The following is a 17,302-nucleotide window of genomic DNA, read 5'->3' as shown; positions in this document are numbered from 1 at the left end:
ACCGGGAGAGATGGAATTTACACTCTGAAAAACTACTGCCTTCCACTGGCACACTTCCTGAGGGAAGCTGGGGGTGTCTGTTGCTGCTTCTTGCTGGCCCTGGAGGCCTCAGTCTGAGAGAGCCCTTGGATGGGGCCTGTGCTGTTAGGGCCAGGTGGTCCCCGTTCTGGCACAGGACATCCTCTGCTTCTGCATGGTTCTGGGAACATCCCTGCTATGCTGAGACTCTGCTTCAGCTTAAGGAAACGGGGGATCACCTTGCTCTCCCCTCCCCAGGGTGGAGGTTAGGGCTTGGGGAGTACAGATCGGGGTGGGGAAGCAGAGCAAGGGTGAAGCAGCCTACCGGTGGCACTGCCCAGGAGATGCTGGTGATGCCCCTCTGGGTGGCCCGGTTCTGTGACCCAGGTTGTGAGAGGCCCTGTCTGGGCTGAGGTTGGGTCTGACTGATTGTATCAAAAAGAAACACTGAAGCCACAAAACGGCCTTTTTCAGGCCAGCTCAGTGGGGACTTTCACTCCCCAGGCTCTGAGGAAGGGCCTGGGCACAGACAGGGTCTGGGACTGGCCTGAGCACTGTGAGGCTTGGTGCTTGCCAGGGCTGGGCCCCCCGGTGCCTGGTGTAGCTCCAGGGACCACGGCTTTGCTACTCACTGCCCTCTCTCCCTCCCCACCCCCAGCCCCTTGTTCTAGGGACTGCCCTGGACGTTCCTTGTCTGGCACTGGACGATGTGTCTTTTGCAGGGTCATCTCTGGGCTCTATGACAGTCACAGAGTTTGAGAATGGGCAAAGAGGACATGGTTTTAGTCATCAAGTGGGCTTAGGGACCCCTGTAGCCTGTGAGCTCTTCACTGTCCAGCCCTCAGCGTGCCTGACTCTGTTTAAGCCCTTTTGCAAACTGATTTGGTCCCAGAATCAATGCGTTCCTGTGACACCCATGAAATAGCCCTGAGAAGTGCCTCATGGAGTGTGAGACTGGAAGTCAGGAGAACTGAGTTCTGCTCTCCTATTTGTCGTGTGGCTGTGAACATCCATGTCCTCACTTGTGTAAACAAGCTGGACTCTGCAGCACTCTGGTTGCCAAGACACCTGGCCCAGCCACGCGGCCAGGACTCAGCTCCCAGTCATTCCATCCCACATCAGGCTTCTGGGGCCAACGACCATCCAAGTACACCCTCCACTCCCTGGGGGACCTGCTGCTCCCAGGACACAGCCACAGACCTCTGTGTGCCTTCACACGGGGAGTTGGGGGGGGGGTGGCCTTTCAGGACCAACCCTGAGGGGAAGACCTTCCTCCCTGAGAAGTGGGTGGGACTGGGTGTTGATGAAGGGACTGTGGGTGGCCAGGAGGACCCTTTCAGGGAGCTGAGAAAGCAGAGGCCAGAGAGCCAAACGAGGGTGAGTCTTCACGGTTTATTATGGAAGCCTATAAAAGAGCCACATTGAGTATTTCCAAAATCACAAAATGCACAACATTTTTTTAATATGCAACATGGAATATTATATACAGTGTGAAACCACACGACGGCAAAAACACTCACACGGCACCAGGTTCATATCAAAACAAAACACACAAGTGCTTTTTTTCAATATTAAAACAACTGTGATAAAAACATATTAATATTTTGAACCATGTTTACAATAGAGGAAACACTTCATATTTTACTAAATAACAAATATTTAACAGCAAAAACTTTATACTAAATATCTATTTTGAATTATAACAAAAATAGTACTTATAATAGTTTATAAAGACAGACACAAAATTATAACATTTATGAAAAAACAAGTTTTGTGTATAAAATTAGAGCGATCTGGGCAGAGTCAAGATGAGGCCCAGAACACAGATGCCAGCGCCCAACATTGAAAGTGCTTCAATCCGCAAGCCCATGGCGTGAAGAGCTCTGTGGGGTTCTGTCTCTTTAATGTCAAGTTACAATAGTAGGAATGGTAAGTGAGAACACGTCACCCATCTAATGCTACCGCTCTAAGACCTACGACAAGCACACAGACACGGATGGATGTAAAGAGGAGAGATGGATGAGCCTCGACATGGAAACCCTCCTGTCAGCCAGTCAAGAGCTTTCTTCAGTTCTATTCTTAACCCCTTTGAGACCCAGTGGGGTAAGTAATCCTTCTTCCCTCCCTCACAGGGATCCTCTGTCTTGCCTTCTCTGCCCCTCCCAGGCTGGTGGCCGAAAGTGAAGGCCACTGAAGCTTCCCACAGCCCTCCAGCTCTCTGCTCCTTGCCAGGGCCAGGCTTGGCGGGCTTCCTGGTGAATCTGCACTTACTGCAATCAAAAAGCAGTCAAAAAACAATTGGTTTGGGATAAGATGGGTCAGCATAGAGGAGCAAGGACCTTCCAGAGACTGGGCTTTGTGTAGGGGATAAATTTTGGTGCACCATGCAGCTGTTTCGCAAGCTTTGATGAGTCCTTAACATGTTTTTTTGTGGGGTATTTTTTGCCTGTTTTTCAGAATGGGGTGGGGGGAAATTAATAATATTACTATTTTTTTAATGTCAAGTTTTGTCAATAATGTCTGTGCTGCACTGGCTTTTTAAATGATGGAAAGGTAGGAACCCAATGAAATACTTGAGAATGGGTGTCACAGACCAGTCCGTGGGCACAAACCATTCCCGTAAAGCCCAGCACAAGGTAGGTGTGAGCGGGGGCAGGAGTGGAGGTCTGCCACCTGCCCACTGAACGCCTCTGGGAAGCCACTGAGTCACTGCTGCGGAGAGCCAAGCGGGGGCACTGGTGCCCCGCATTATTCTTCTGTGTGTTTTTGATTTTCTCCTAAAGAGGATTCATTGCTTTTATAACATCAAAAGCCAACAGAGAAACATGAAAATCAAAGAAAAGTTTGGAAACAGACAAAATCACTGAGAGACTCACCAGAGGCCCAAAACCATCCCAGGAGGCATCCCTAATTGCCAACACTCAAAATGCCAGTGGCAGGAGCTATTCCTCCTCCATCCCCTGACCGCTCATTTTCCACCAAATCACTTGACAAGTCGCACGTACCCTCCTCCTCAGCTCTCGCTGCAGCGCTCCCCACAGCCACCTCAAGCCACCACGGCCGAGGGAGGGCTGTCTTCTGCTCTCACCTCCCCTGGCTTCCATCTGGTCCCCACACCCCTGAGCTGGGCTAAGCAGACAGTGGCATAGAGGTGGGAAGGGACTTCAGGGACACCTTTCCAAGGGCAAAGGGAAGGGTCAAGGGAGGGATGACGGAGGCCCTGGCTCCCCGTCAGAAGAACCCGTATCCTTCTCCATACTCACCAGCCAGAGTGGGGGGCACCGCGGTGGACAGTGACCATGTGGGAGCCGGCAGCAGCCCCCAGGGCCCCTGTGCTAGAGGTTTCCACCAGAGCAGGCGGGGAGGCAGTGCACCATCTCCCCATCTCCCCTGGGGACAAAAGCAGACCCACTGGATCTCACCTCGGGGGTGAGGCTCCGAGGTTGAGCCCACAGAAGGTCTGGTGCCTGGGGGGCTGCTCGACCCTTGGCCAGTGGGGGGCAGGGGCTGGGGGTTGGCCACTTGCAGAAGTCCTGCCTGGGACAGCTGGGATGGAAGCCAGGGGATGGCAGAATGCTTGTTCCAGTCCCAGTAACACCAAGAGTCGGTTATATCAGTGAATAAATATGGGGGGTGGGGTACGGGGGTCAGCCCATGGGCAGAGGGCCTTGGGCGTGGGTGTACAGGGAGCAGGGTGGGCTCTGAGCCGCCTGGTGGAAAGGTGGGGGTGTCAGTGCGCGTGCCCAGGGCCACCAGGGAGGATGCTGGGAGGACAGGGCCTGGGGCTCCTCTGCCCCAAGGTCAGAAGAGAGAAAAAGTAGCAGCAACAGGTAATTTCAAACGTCCCAGATGGCAAGGGGTGGGCCTCCAGGCTGGTGACAACCCATCCCCGCTCTGCCAAGGGTGACTGGCATTCTATTACCCACAATGCTGTTCCCCGCGGGCACGGGTGGCCACGCCGGGAGGGGCACTCGCCTGTCTGAGCCGGGGCAGCCGGGGCGGGTGCTGAAGAGAGGGCCACAGGGGGAACCTCTTTTTCTCCCTCCCCATGGCAATCACCTGACCTCAAACTAAGAGTCCAAAAGAAAAGGGAGGGGAGAGACCAGGTCAGAACATCACAAGCAAAGGCTGCAGCACAGCCGACGGTTAACACTGTGACGGGCATGCGGGGCCCCGGGGGGCCGGGCCCTTTCCCGGGGGACTAAGCTGTTGGGAACCAGAGAGACTGGAGAGAGGCAGGGGTCGGGGGAGGGCCCCACCCCGGAGGCTGGCCCCCTTTTGACTTGGGGCAGGTTTGCAGGTAGGGGAACAGGGGAGGGCAAGGCCTGGGGGCCTCCCCCTTCCCCGGGCTCCAGCCCCACCCGCACACAGGTTTATACCCTTCCAGCGCTCCCACCCCGAGGCCTGGAGCCTTAGACCGTGGCGCTCAGCATGGCCTCGGTCTCTGGCAGGATCTTGTTCTGGTTAGAGTCCAGGCCGAAGAACTTGACGCTGAGGCCGTCCACGGGGTGCAGGACGGGGACTAAGGTGATGCGGGGGAAGGTCCGGGTGGCCAGCTCGAAGCGGCTGGTGCTGGCCAGCTCCACTGCCAGCACCTTCAGGAACAGCTTGGCCAGGTGCTTGCCTAGGCAGGTCCGGACACCGCCGCCGAAAGGGAGGTAATGGAAGCGGCCGTCCTTGTCCTCACTCCGCGCCTGGCCGAAGCGGTCGGGGTCGAAGACGTTCACATCCTTGAACACGGGCGCCGTGTCGTGTGTGTCCCGGATGCTGTACATGACGCTCCAGCCTTTGGGGATCTGAAAACCCTGGAGGCAAGGTAGGGGAAGGGACGGGAGGGGGTGGTGAGAACCAAAGGGGGTTTCAGAGGACCCAGGACCTTCTGCCTGCCAGTCTCCACCCAGATGTTCCCACTGTGGTCCCAGGGGCCTGGCCAGGCTCTCCTTTGGGCATGTCAGTCTACCTATTTATAGATGTCTCAGGCAGCTTCACAGGACACCCAGGGGGGCTGCATCTGACCCAGTATTTGGGACAAAGACCCTCCCACCAGCCTGAAAGGTCCCTGAAAGTCAGCATCATCTCCCCACGAGACTGAGACTGAGGTACCCCATGGGGAGCTGGTCTTTCCCGTCGGCCCGCCCCACAGCCCATGGGAGTCTCACGTCGAGCTCGAAGGTCTGCAGCACGGTGCGGTACCCGCCGGAGACCGGCGTGAACAGGCGCATGACCTCCTTGATGACGCAGTCCAGATAGTGCAGCCCACTGAGCGTGTCGAGGCGCAGCGTGCCCTCGCAGGGGCAGCCGCCACTGTGCAGGAGGCCCTTGGCCCGCAGCTCCTCCCGCAGCTTCTCCAGCACGGCCGGGTGCTTCAGCAGCTGCATGATAAGCGAGGTGCTGGCGCTGGCAGTGGTGGCGTAGGCAGCAAAGATGAGCTCCAGGGTCCCATCCTGCAGCAGCGGGGAGGAGGAGCCGCTTGCAATCTGGGTTCAGCCTGGCAGCAGCCCCTCTTCACCCATATCCCCCCGACCCTGGGGCCATCTATCTGAGCCCTGGTGCTTCCTCTGAGCCTCACATTGCTGGGGCGTGTCAGCCACGGCGGACATAGGTCCAGTCCCCTGGCTGGGCAGAGGCACTAGCTTAAAAGTCCCCTGGGGCACAGCTGCTTCGCACTCACTGCTGGATTCCAGGGCTGGCCATCGGCCCTCATCAGTGCAAATGAGCAAATCCCAGGGAGCAGGCACTGTTTGGGCAAGTAGAGTGTGCTGCAGGGTCTCCAGCTGGGCCTCCACACTGGCAGCCCCAGCTCTTCCTCCCTCCTCAGGAGAAGGAGGGAGGTGGCAGGTGGTCAGGAGAGCTGAGGGGCTAAGGAGGCAGGAGGACCTGGGATGGGGCCTACAGTGAGAAGGCTGAGGCGAGGTGGCCCCCTGAGGACTTAGAGCCCCTCCAGGGCCCTCTGGGGAGCAATGGTGCCCCATGAAAAGGTCTCCCCAAACCGTCTCATTCCAAGCCCTGCATTTTACAAATGTGGACGCTGCGCCCAGAGACCGGAGTGAACGAGTATGTCCCTTACTTGCCATGGCACTATCTACAAGTCACAAAACTTCTTATGAAATGGGGAAGTCTTTTGAGCTCCTTTCTGGCTCATCAGAGATTTATAAACAACCAAAAAAAGGGGAAGCAGAGACAGGGATGGAGCAGTCGGCAGTTCAGTGTCCACGGGCACCTGGGAAGCATGTGGGCAGCAGAGTCTAAGTGAGGATGAACATCCGCCTCAAGAAAGGGTAGGCAGGAAGCCTTTCTTGGAGCCCAGAGAGGACAGTCCCGGGGCTGGCAGCCCAGCTGGATTTGGCCAGTGCTAGGCAGGCTGTGACTCCAAATTGAAAAGGTTGCTCCTCCCCAAGGGCTGAGGCCGCCCTCCAGCACGTGGCTTCTGCTGGGCCTCATTTCCCTAGGTGAGCTCCTAAGGCTACTGTGACCATGAAAGGCACTGCAATAGTGAATACTGGTCGGGGGAGGGTTGTGGGTGAGGAGCAGATGAGGGGATTGACAATGCCCCTGACGCCACATCTGTTCGGGATTTCTAGGATCCAATTTCCAGCATCTTTACCAAAATGGTAGAGGGAATTGTGGTGAGAGGGAGAGCCTGGGGCCCAGCTGCTGTGGGGACCAGTTCATCATCAGGACTCTGTGCACAGCAAGTCATGGGGACGGAAGGGACGGCCCCACCCCTATGGGTGCACATGCAGTCCCAGGGTAGAGTTCCGGCACTTGCGCTGCCTGGGCCGGGGGTCAGGGGGCCCCACCTTCAGCTCCTGCATGGTCATCTCCTTCCCGTGCTCCTTGCTGCTCTCGATGAGGATGTCCAGAGCATCCGAGTAGTCCTTGCCCTGCGTGCATTGCAGCTTCTCCCGGATTGCCTTTTCCAGGCCCTTCTGTAGGGTCTGTCTTGCCTGAATGCCCTGAGGCAGGGAGGAGGCCATCGGGTTACCCAAGGGGAAGGGCAGGGTCACCAAGGGCCTCCTCCCAAGGTCTGGCAAAGTTGTGGTAGGGAATCCTCTGAGAATTTCCCATCTAAGCAGCAGAGAGCCCAGGTGAAGGGTCCACTGTGCCCTCCCACTGAAACCCCTCTCTGCCAATGTGACCAGTGACCAGCTTAGCGGTCAGTTGCCCCTCCCCGAGGGGAGCTCACAGATGCCCATCTCTTCTCTTCCCAGGCCCTGGGTGCTCACCCGCCGGTAGCCACTAAAGGGCAAGTCGACGGGCAGAGAGAAGACGTTCTCCACAAACTGCTGGTAGACCTCGAAGAGGTGCCCCAGGTCCTCCTCGGGGATGCTGAAGCCCAGCAGCACTCGGATGGCCATACGGAAGGTGAGCTTCTGAGCCTCCTGGTACACGTTGATGGCCTCGGGGTGGCTACTCCAGGCACGCAGCGTGTCCTGGATCACCAGCTGGATCTTGGGCAGGTAGCTCTCTAGGGCCTCGTGGCTGAAGATCTTAGAGAAGACCTGCAGAGGAGTGAACTGGTCAGACGGACTCAGCCCTGCCCAGCCGAAGCGCAGTCCCCATGACCTCGATTAGGGAAACTCCAGGTCCTTGCCCTGACTAGCCTCAGGCCTTCCTGTCTCCAGTCACAGTCCCTCTGCTGGCTCCTCCGCTCTGAGCCCCCCTCCCACTGCCCATGTCTTGAAGGGAAGGCAGGGAAAGGACGGAATTAAAACAGTTCACAGAGTTGGGACATTCAACATCACTCACAGGGTGACCTGAGCTGTCCTTTCTTACTGAAGCCCCAGAAAAGCATGTGCTCTAAACAATGGCAAAGCCCGGAGACCCGGCAGTCCAGCTGCCAACAGGTCTGCAAGGCCATGTGGCCATACCAGCACGAGGGGCAAAAAAGAGGGGGCTGGGCAGGGCTGGAGGGGAGGCTGCCCCTCCGCCGCAGGGGCCATTCCTGAATGCCTAGGCCAAGGCACAGATGTGCCCAGCAGGAAGAGAACACAGGTGAGTGGACTGGACGAGGAAGAGGTGGAAAGCAGGAGGTGGCTCTTTTATTCCACTGATGGGAGAACAAGAGAGTCTAAGGCTAGACTGCAAGCAGAACTTCCTGAGACCCAAGGCTGCTGTCACTCCCTGCGAAACACCTATTGGGTGGAGATCCTAGGGAGTCTGTTACTGTGCCATCCAGAAGTCTTCACTGTGACCGGGTCTGGAGGCATGGGAATGGAGGTAAGGCTTTTCACCTCAAAAGATCAGAAAGCCAAACAGAAGGTCTTTTAATTCCCTGCATCTTCCCAGTTCATTTTAAGTAGCCAGTGAGTCTCTGCTTCCACTTCCCTTGCTTTCTGTCCTCGCAATTCCTGAGCAAAGAAGTCCTTAGCCTCCCTGCCCCTCCTCACCCAGATGCCCCTGTGCACAGTTTCACGTTGCTGCCCAAGGTGTAGAGGAGAGGGTGAGATGTGAGTTTATTTACTGGTGGCCTGTGGGTCTCACTGGCAACCAACAACCTCTAGCCCCAATCCCTGGAGACAGAAAGAAGGGGTGCCCCCACCAATGCCAAGGGAAAGGTCATCAGGAAAGGCAGAGAGGGGAGGGGCAGAGCAGAGGAAGGAGACAAATATCCCTCTAGCCACCCCCAATCAGCCCCACGCAAACCACACACACGCGCCCGCCCTCCCCTCCTGCCCCCAAACACAACCACCGCACAAACTGTAAATGTGAGAATTTCCCCTGCAGTCAGCTCAAGAAGGAAAAGGTAACATTTTCCTGGCCCCGGCCCTGCATGGCTAATGGGAGGGCTGGTTTGCAGAAATAACAGGGCTGGCCCTTCAGTGGCCCAGCCAGACGCTCACAATAGCACTTTCATTCCGAAATTCCCGGTGGGCAGAGGGAGGGAGGGGGGAGGGAGGCCGGTGAGGGGCAGAAAAACCAGCACTGTTTGGGGCTGCTCCTGCTACTAAGGGACAGCTGAAATGTAGCAGGATGAGGGGAGGTGGCAGGGGCAGCCCAGGCCTGGCCAGGTCACTCACACCTTGCTCAGCTGTGGGGGCCCGGGGCATTTCCAGGGCCACCTCCCTCCAGCGTGCTCTCTGCCTCAGCACCCCCCCCCCAACCCTGGTGTTCTTAGGATTCCAGGTTCCACTCCTGGTCCAAGAGTTTTATGGGTAGGAGCAGGGCACTGCCCCAGAACCCAGCACCAGCTGACTAGGGGCCCTTATAAAATAGCAAACAGCCCACAGAAAGTGGTCCATGGGAGCCGAGCAGGCTCATGAGGGACACAGGATGATAATTCTGTGGCTGCCAGGCCTCTGTGGGGAGGCTGGAGGTAGGGCAGGCAGGGACGGTGGGGGCATCATGCCTGGCCAGAGCCAGCCGGTCCAGAGCAGAGTCAAGGGCACTACCTTGAAGAAAACGGAGCAGTGGCTGGTCAGGGCCCCCAGCACACAGAAGACCTGGCCACAAAAGTGGGCATGTGGAGGGGGAGGGGGAAGCAAGCAGAGGTCCACGCTGACAAGGATCAGCCAAAGTCAAAGCCATCGAGGCTCCTAAGATGCAGTGGTGGTGGTGGTTTAGTCGCTAAATCATGTCCGACTCTTGCGATCCCGTGGACTGTGGCCTGACAGGCTCCTCTGTCCATGCAGTGGGTGGTAGAAAAAGGCAGGCCTGGCACCCGGAAACCTGAGTTTTAATCCCAGATCATCCACCAGCTCACTGTAGGATCATGCCCAAATCACCTCCCGGCCTCACAGTTTCCTCATCTGTAAACTGGTGAGGCTGAACCAGGTGACCTCTGAGGTTCCTTTCAATGTACAAATCACATAAACACCAATATCCACGTGTCCCTAAGTAAACACTATCCCTTCAAAGCCCAGAATCTGGTATAATCACATGGTATAATTGCCTGCTGGGCCCCTACTCACACACTCTGTATGGGCTACAGTGGCTCAGGAGGGGTCACTCCAGGGCTATGAAACAGGGAGCTCTGAGGGACCCCACTGCACCCCAAGGAGTGGCCAGGCAGGACCCAGGGACAAGCCCTGCCCTGTCCCAAAGGTTACATTCCCTGCGCCCTCTAGCGATGGCTGGCTGAATTGCTCCTACTCAAGCCTTGGGAGCCAGGGACAACAGGAGGGACCCAAGGGGACCTGGGACTGAGCAGAACGATTCCAGAGCAGGGGGTCCACACCTGACGTCCAAGTGGGAAGGGGCCCTGAGCAAGGCCAGAAGCTGAAATGACCCCAGGATGCCTGAATCTGCAGGCTCGTTGAGGTGGGGCTTCTGAAAGAACGGCAGCCCCAACCAGGGCCCTTATCTTGACCCATCCAGGAGTCTAACTGGATGCTCTGGGATCCCTTTCCTCCTGGCAGTCCCATGATTCTCCTTAGAGGGCCCCTGAGGGGGAAAAACTACCCAAACGAGAAGCTAAGCAAAGGCAGGTTGCGGGCACTCCAAGCTCAAGGGGCTTTGCTCCGTGGTCATGAAGACCACGCTCTTGCCTCCTGCTCAGCCGTTCCACAGGCATCGGGGCCTCCCAGGCGCCGGGAAACTCCAGGGCCTCATCCCTGGGACCGTGCCCAGGGTTAACAACGCGGGCGCTTCCCAAAGCTGGGGCAGCCCAGAAACCACCGCCCACCACAAAGCCCAGGAGGAGGCGGAGGTGCTGGCCAGGGCAGAGGAAGGCCGGGGCTCATGGGGGCGGGCAGGGTCAGCACTCGGGCACTGGGGAAGGCGCCGGCGGAGCAGCTCTGGGTGAGGAGGGGAAGGGTGTCCCGTGGCCCCAGAGCCCATGGCCTGACCGCAGTCGCAGCGGGAGCCAGGACTGCTTTGTTTCCCTCTGGGGCTTCCCTGGGAATTCCCACAAGTGAGCCAAGAATGCTGGACAAAGGTCACTGGGAACCAGCCCGGCTCCAAAGAACCCGGCAGAGAGAGCAGCAGGTAGGGAACGCCCCATGGGGTTGGTGCTGGGAGGGCAGGGGCGCGGGAGACCTGGGAACTTCAGGCACAGACGCCAGAGCAGGATGGGCTCCGGCCTTGAAGGATGACATGCTTGGAAACCCTCCCCCTACCTCTACTGGCTTTCCCAGCAATGCAGTTGGCTCAAGACCCCTCATCCCTGGTTCTTCCTCTCCCTGGAATAAAAGTGGATTCCACAGTGGGGGCTGGGGTAACCACCAGGGGGCTTGTCAAGGCTCAAATTCCCTGTGATTGTTTCTGCAAATGTCTCCCTCACACCCCGAGGCCCCCCTCCCCACATCTCACCCTGGTAGGGGAGTAGATCCCCAGGCCCCCAGAGCCCTCTGCTGACCCACTCAGCCAGATAACTGCCCCTTCACAACTGGATGGATGCAGAGAAAGATGGGCAGCCTCAGAAGCTGGAAGAGCCGGAGAGGGAACCCACTCCCCGGGCCAGTGACTCAGACTGGGAGGAATGGAAGCGGCTGCCCGGGAGGGTGGGGGCCCGGGCAGGCCACCCCGCCAAGCCACCGGAGCCACAGCCTGCGGAGTGGAAAGAATAACAGAGGGCGGGTAGCCGCCGAGGCAGCTGTCCGCACAGCACAGGGGTGACGCCAAGGTGTGTACTTTATACTCAAGGAAGGGGGAGGACAGGAGAGGACGTCACCCCTTGGCTGCCTGGCATTTCCACTGGACCTCCACTTCACCTTGGCTGCCTCCTGAGTCAGGCCCCACTCAGACCCTCTGATGGGGAGGTGCTGGCCAGACACCCACCTCCCCCGCCCTGCCCAGCCTGTGCATGCCCTTCTGGGTCCTCAGCACCTGTGGGAACAGTTTCTGTCCCCGGTTTGAGTCCAGCTCTGACCGTCTCCCCTAACTCTTCCACACACAACAAAAGCACCCAGTGCGTGAAGGGAGGGCAGCACTTGGTACATCCCTGCTGGGCCATAGACTCTGAGAAGGTCTTCTCAGACCCTTCTATCCCTCCTCCAGCCAGAGACAAACCCCCTTGGAAAGCTGAGGCCCAAAGCAGGAAGAGCCTCCCAAGGTCACAGTCCCAGGCATGACTGGCCACACTCACCAGGGTCCCTGAATACCCAGCCTCCCACCACTCCAAACCCACTGAGCCAGCCTCTACCAGTCCTGGGGACTCCAATGTATCTATGAGCCTGAAGGGGACACTCCTCAAGGGCCCAAGTTCATTCTAAGGGTAAGGCCAGCTGTTTTTGGCTACTCTGGTTTACTCTCAAACCTTGTCAGCCCCTGGGGCACACCCCCAACCTCTGCCCTTCAGCCTGGGGCACCTGGAACAGATACAGCAACCGGCATAGAGGGCTCAGGGCCGGAGCAGACCCCGGCCAAGCCTCCCTGCTGCCGGCCAAGGCCACAACTGCCTCCCAAGGCTGGGAGAGTGAGCACATACCTCAGCATCACAGTCTTGGATCCATCCCTCCCTGGGAGGAGGACGCAGGAGGGAGAGGGAAGGGAGAGGACAGCCCCCACACCACTTGCCTCTGCCCAACACAAGGGTACACAGAGGGAGGAGACCACTCCCAGGCGCCCTGGCAGCCAGCCGTGGGCACGCTCCCCCGCTGACCTTCAGAGACATCCGCTCCTGTCAACCGCCCCCTCAGAAGCCCCTGATGCTACAGTAACTTTTGGTGAAGGACCTCCGCTGGCCAAACAAAGGCTCTGAGCCTATGCCGGAGGTGGGGGAGGCGGGGCAGCTCCCAGGAGCAGGGCTGCCTGGCCATTCACTGCTTTCCCATTCAACCCAGGTAGGAGCTGCTGCCCTGAGCCAACCCTGATGCACATGACTTTGGAGTCAGAGGCTGTGCACTGGTTCAAAGAACACCTGGAGCCGGTCTGAGCTGGCCTCCCTCAGGATCCTGCAAACGTGGCCCTCTTGGCTCTGCCTCCTGCTGAAGCACCTCCTGGTCTCTCTATCCTGACACAAATCCCAGCATACACAGGATTTCTGAGAGAAGTGCAATGAGCCAGAGCTTGAGCTCCATCCCCACCCAGGGGGCCGAAAGGCTAAGTCTGTGAGGAGCCCTAGGTGGGCGGGCAGAGTTTCTTAATTCCTACCCCCAAAACCTGAGAAGCTGTTCGCCTATCTCAGTCATGGCCACAGAAGTCCCTGAGCCAGGGGTCAGAGTAGGAGGGGCAAGAAGATCACTCCTAGGGGCTCTCCAGTCTAGAGTTCCAAAGCTAAGTTCATCCCTGAGATGCACTATGATGCAGAGAACTCCAAGTTCTCCGGCAGAATCTCAGGGCCACTGCCTGAGATGCCCTGAAGATGCTGGCTCTTCGGTGTAAAGCAGCCAGGCCCCAGCTCCAAAGAAAAAGAGGAAATGTCTGATCCTGTGTGTGGGCTTCGGCACTGGATGTTTCCAGGATGGCGCACAACAATCCCCTGTCCCCCTCCTCTGTGTCTCTGGTAACCCTCCCCTGATCTTCTCTACTTCTCTCCACGCACTCTTCCAGGGCAACCCAGCCTCTCTGCACACATAGACAGATGTAGTCCCTCCCCTCAAAATCAGAGACTCCCCAGGCCCCAGGGAGGGGAGGCGTAACAGAGGAGGGGGACGGAATCTGAGGTGGTGGCTGTGACGACATTGGCCTGGAGTCCTGAGAGGATTCTGTTAGACTGGGGGAAGTGTTCTCCCTGGCAGCCCTACCCTTCTGGGCCCTAGACCACCAGGGCAGCCTGGACAAACACCTGGACTTCAGCGATGACTGTGAGGAACCCCTTCCCAGCACATCTGGTCAGACCTCCCAGAGAAGGGGTGGGGTACCTGCCCCAATGGAAATTGTGACGCTCCTAGTTCCCCACCAGCAGGGCCTCACTACACCTGGGCCCCACTGCCTGCGAGTACATGCTACCCTCGGCAGGGTCCCTGCTTGCAGTGCGGGCTGGATAAGGCAGCAGGAGTGCCACAGGGCAGCCCCAACCCTGGCCAAATTGGGTCTACCAGGCACTGGGTCCAGCAAACAGGCCATTCTCTCCAGGACCCATATGTGTGCTCCTGAGTATTCTCTTCTCATCCCTCCAGCTAGATTCCACTTTTCAAGGGCAAGGACCTTGCCTTTATGTTTTTATACCTACCTTCTGTGTTTGTTTCTAGCCCAAGCCCTGCTATTTAACTCAGTAAACTTAAGCTGACAGAACACCAATTAATGATCTGGGGGAGAAGGACTTTTTCATCTGTCTTTTTAACATAAGACACACACATGCCACATAACAAGACCACCACCTGTACACACAGAGGGTCCCCAAGTCTCAGTCAGGATGAGCTGGTCTTTGGCTGCTCCCGACCCCCAAGGAGCTAGAGGGCAAGGGTGCCAGGCAGAGGGACACTATCCATGCCTCCTCTGTGATCCAGCTTTCTGGCCTCTCAGGTCCCACCACCTAACCCTGTCCCTCAGGCTTCCTTCCCTGAGTATTCCTCCAGCAGCATTCTTTGTGTTCCCCCTCCCCCACCCTCCCGGCCCTCCTTCCAAACGGACCACAGAAAGCCAAACCCTCGGGGGCTTTCCAAGAGGGCCCTGCCCCACCTGAAGGCCTACAGCCAAGTCAAGCAGAGGGTGAATGCAATTGCAAGGCAAGAGCCTCCCCGCAAACCTTCCACATCCCCAGGGTCTCACACTCAGGTCCTGACCAAGCTTTCTTCCTCCCAGCACCGCCCCCACCCCCACCTCCATCTCCACCCTCAGCTTCTGGCAGCCCCGGGTGGGCAGGGCTGAGTAGGCTCTCCTCGATGGCTTAGAAAGGCTCTTCCCAGAGATGCCAGTGTTGCAAGCCCTGCCCTGTCTTTTCCTCTTTCCCGACCTGTTTCCCGACCTCTGGGAGTTGTGATGGACAGGGAAGCCTGGACTGCTGCATGCAGTCCATGGGGTCGCAAAGAGTCGGACATGACTGAGCGATTGAACTGAACTGAACTGAACTGACCTGTTTCAAGTCCCTCAACCTCTCTAAGCCTCAGGGTCCTCTTCTGTGGGCGGAGGACAAAAATGGCTTTCTAAGCCACATTCTTTGGAGCTGGGTTTCTGAGTCTCGGGCTCTCTCCTAACTCTTTAAAATAAACTTTTGGTGGAGTAACACCAAAAGAAAAAAAGAAGTGTTTGGCAGCCCCCTCCCCGCCACTCCCGAGAACTCTCCCCATCTGCCCCCGGGCTCTGTTAGCTGCTTCCGGCTCCAGTGAAGCAGCTGGAGAGACTACTTCAGAAGCCCCGTTCCCAGCCCCTGAAATGCGTGCTTTTCAGGGGCGGGGTGGGGGTGGGTATGTGCAGACCAGTCCCCTCTGATTTTTCCTCCTTTTGTCTGTTACGAAGAACTACTCTTCGCGGGCCGTTCGGAAGACATCGAATTCTATGGGATGAATTCCTCCGTTCACACACAGACTTCCGGCGGAGGGGACTGCCCACCGTGGCCGTCTCCTGTCTCCCGGGCTCTGCCACTCTTCCCAGAAATCACACGCTGCTTCTCCCTTTCCTCTAGGTTTCAAACCTGGTGAGTCCCCTGACCCAGTGGAAAAAATGAAGGGAGGGGAGGTCGTGCAGCGCCGCCTTCCCCTGTCGCGGCCGCTTTAAGCCGGCGGGCCGGCGCCCCGCCCGCCGGCGGCTCAGCTTTCGGGTTACTGCAGTTCAAACAGCACGTGCCGCCCGCGCTCGGAGCCGCGGCGGCGGCGCAGCCCTGGGAGGGGGCGGGGGAGGCTTGCTCCGTGCGCGCTGGCTCGCCTCCTCCTCGCCTCTTCCAGGCGCTCGGGAAATCCACAGGATAAACACCCACTTTCTCTTCCTCTTTATGGGAGGGGGTTAGGTGCGCTTTGATCCCCCGCCGCCTCCTCGGCTGTTATCCCACCCCTCGTACTTCCCCCTCGGCCAGATCCGAGCGCGGTGGCCCAAATTTCACCTCGCCCCTCCCAGGCAAGGCCCAGCAACCTCTGTCACAAGGTGCCCCCAGCCGCCTGCGCCTGCTTGCGGTGCCCTTAAAGCAACCTGCAGCAGGGGAGGCTACGTGTGATTTTAGAATGAGCCGTTTCTAGTCCTCGGGATTCCAAGGGGCGATAAGGAGGAGCGCTGGCCACCGTCCGCCCTCTCTTTTTGTCCAGGTTTGTGGAGCACGGCGAGGACAGGCTTTGGACGCCCCTATCGCCGCATGTTCAAGTTGTCCAAACCAACTCCCAATGACCCTCCCTTTGGGCCTGGTAGCGCGCACGGTGCGGTGGGTCAGCAAAAGGGCAGACCCGGAGGAGGCCTGTGCAGGCCCTGGATCTGGGGTCGCAGCTGTATAGGCAGGGAGCTTCGGGATTCTCCCGCATGGTGTGCGAATACGGGTGCGGATTCTGGTGGGGACGTCACCGGGGCCCCAAGAACTCCTTACTCCGAGGGGGTGCACGCGAGAAGAGGATCAGAGCACGGTTGCGGAGCTCTTACCTTGCGCTTGTTCCGGTGGATATCGCCGATGGAGTTGGACACCGTGTTCGGGCCCAGCAGCATGCGTGTGCTACGTGGCCACTCGGTGCTCACGAGGTGGTGCTCGCCCATGAGGATCTTGCGTACATTCTCTGCGCCCGTCACACGGATTAGCGGCCGCCCGAGCAAGTGCGTCTTGAACACGTTGCCATACTTCTCCCTCCGCGACGACTGGAAGCCAGAACCCTACAGGGGCCACGCAAGAACTTTCTCAGGGCCCACAGCGCTAGATGGGACGTCCAGGAGGCCCAGCCTCGAGGGCCCGCGGGGGAGGGGCGGAGGACCCCCACCTCGGGCACCAGTTCCCTGCCCTCCCCTATCCCACTCACACACATACGCACGCACGCACGTAGGTTTTATTTTTCATAGCATGCACGAGAACTGGGAAGTGGGGCCTAGAGGATAATAAATAATGCAAGGGGGTAGAGAGGCCCAGGGCACCCCGCGGGAGGCTTTTTAGTAATGACTTGCGGGAGGGAAAAGGTATCACGGACCGGACCGCGAGACCCTAAACTAGAGCCTCCGCCTCCCCCCTCCCTCGCCTCGCGCTCGGGAGACTCTCGGAATAAATATTTCCAGGCTCGCGGCCACGGGCTGGCGAGACCCCGCGGGGTGGCCGCAGGCCAAAGATTATTTATAGCGGCGAGCGGTCGGTGCCCCGAGGCAATCACTACAGATGGGGGTTGGGGTTTCCTCCGTTCGCGGGTGTGGGCCTCGAAGGGACCCGGCGGCCCTCTGAGAGCTCCGCAGGGTAGAGTCACGGGCCCGGAGCCGCGATTTTCGAATGCAATTTGCCCCGAAATAACTGAGCAGGACTTTCGTCGCCGCCTTGGAGTTTGGAACTGGAGCGCAGAGGAAGGCG

The 17,302-nt window shown here is 58.2% G+C and overlaps 1 protein-coding gene across 1 annotated transcript in view; it reads right to left on the bottom strand.

The window, feature by feature from the left end:
• Positions 1-1,396: 1,396 nt before the first annotated feature.
• The window catches only part of LOC104980921 (cytochrome P450 26B1), a 19,611-nt gene continuing 3,705 nt past the window's right edge, over positions 1,397-17,302 (bottom strand). The window contains exons 2-6 of the mRNA XM_010829775.1: positions 16,402-16,626; positions 7,245-7,520; positions 6,819-6,974; positions 5,178-5,462; positions 1,397-4,823 (exon numbers count right to left, since the gene is read on the bottom strand). Of these exons, the coding sequence (XP_010828077.1) occupies positions 4,431-4,823; positions 5,178-5,462; positions 6,819-6,974; positions 7,245-7,520; positions 16,402-16,626 (1,335 nt within the window). The 3' untranslated portion in view covers positions 1,397-4,430. The remainder of the gene's footprint in view (positions 4,824-5,177; positions 5,463-6,818; positions 6,975-7,244; positions 7,521-16,401; positions 16,627-17,302) is intronic.

Source organism: Bison bison, unplaced genomic scaffold, assembly GCF_000754665.1.
Source record: "Bison bison bison isolate TAMUID 2011002044 unplaced genomic scaffold, Bison_UMD1.0 scf7180017864508, whole genome shotgun sequence".
NCBI lineage: Eukaryota > Metazoa > Chordata > Mammalia > Artiodactyla > Bovidae > Bison > Bison bison.
Note: the sequence above shows the minus strand (reverse complement) of the source record. Positions and strands in the feature narration are given on the sequence as shown.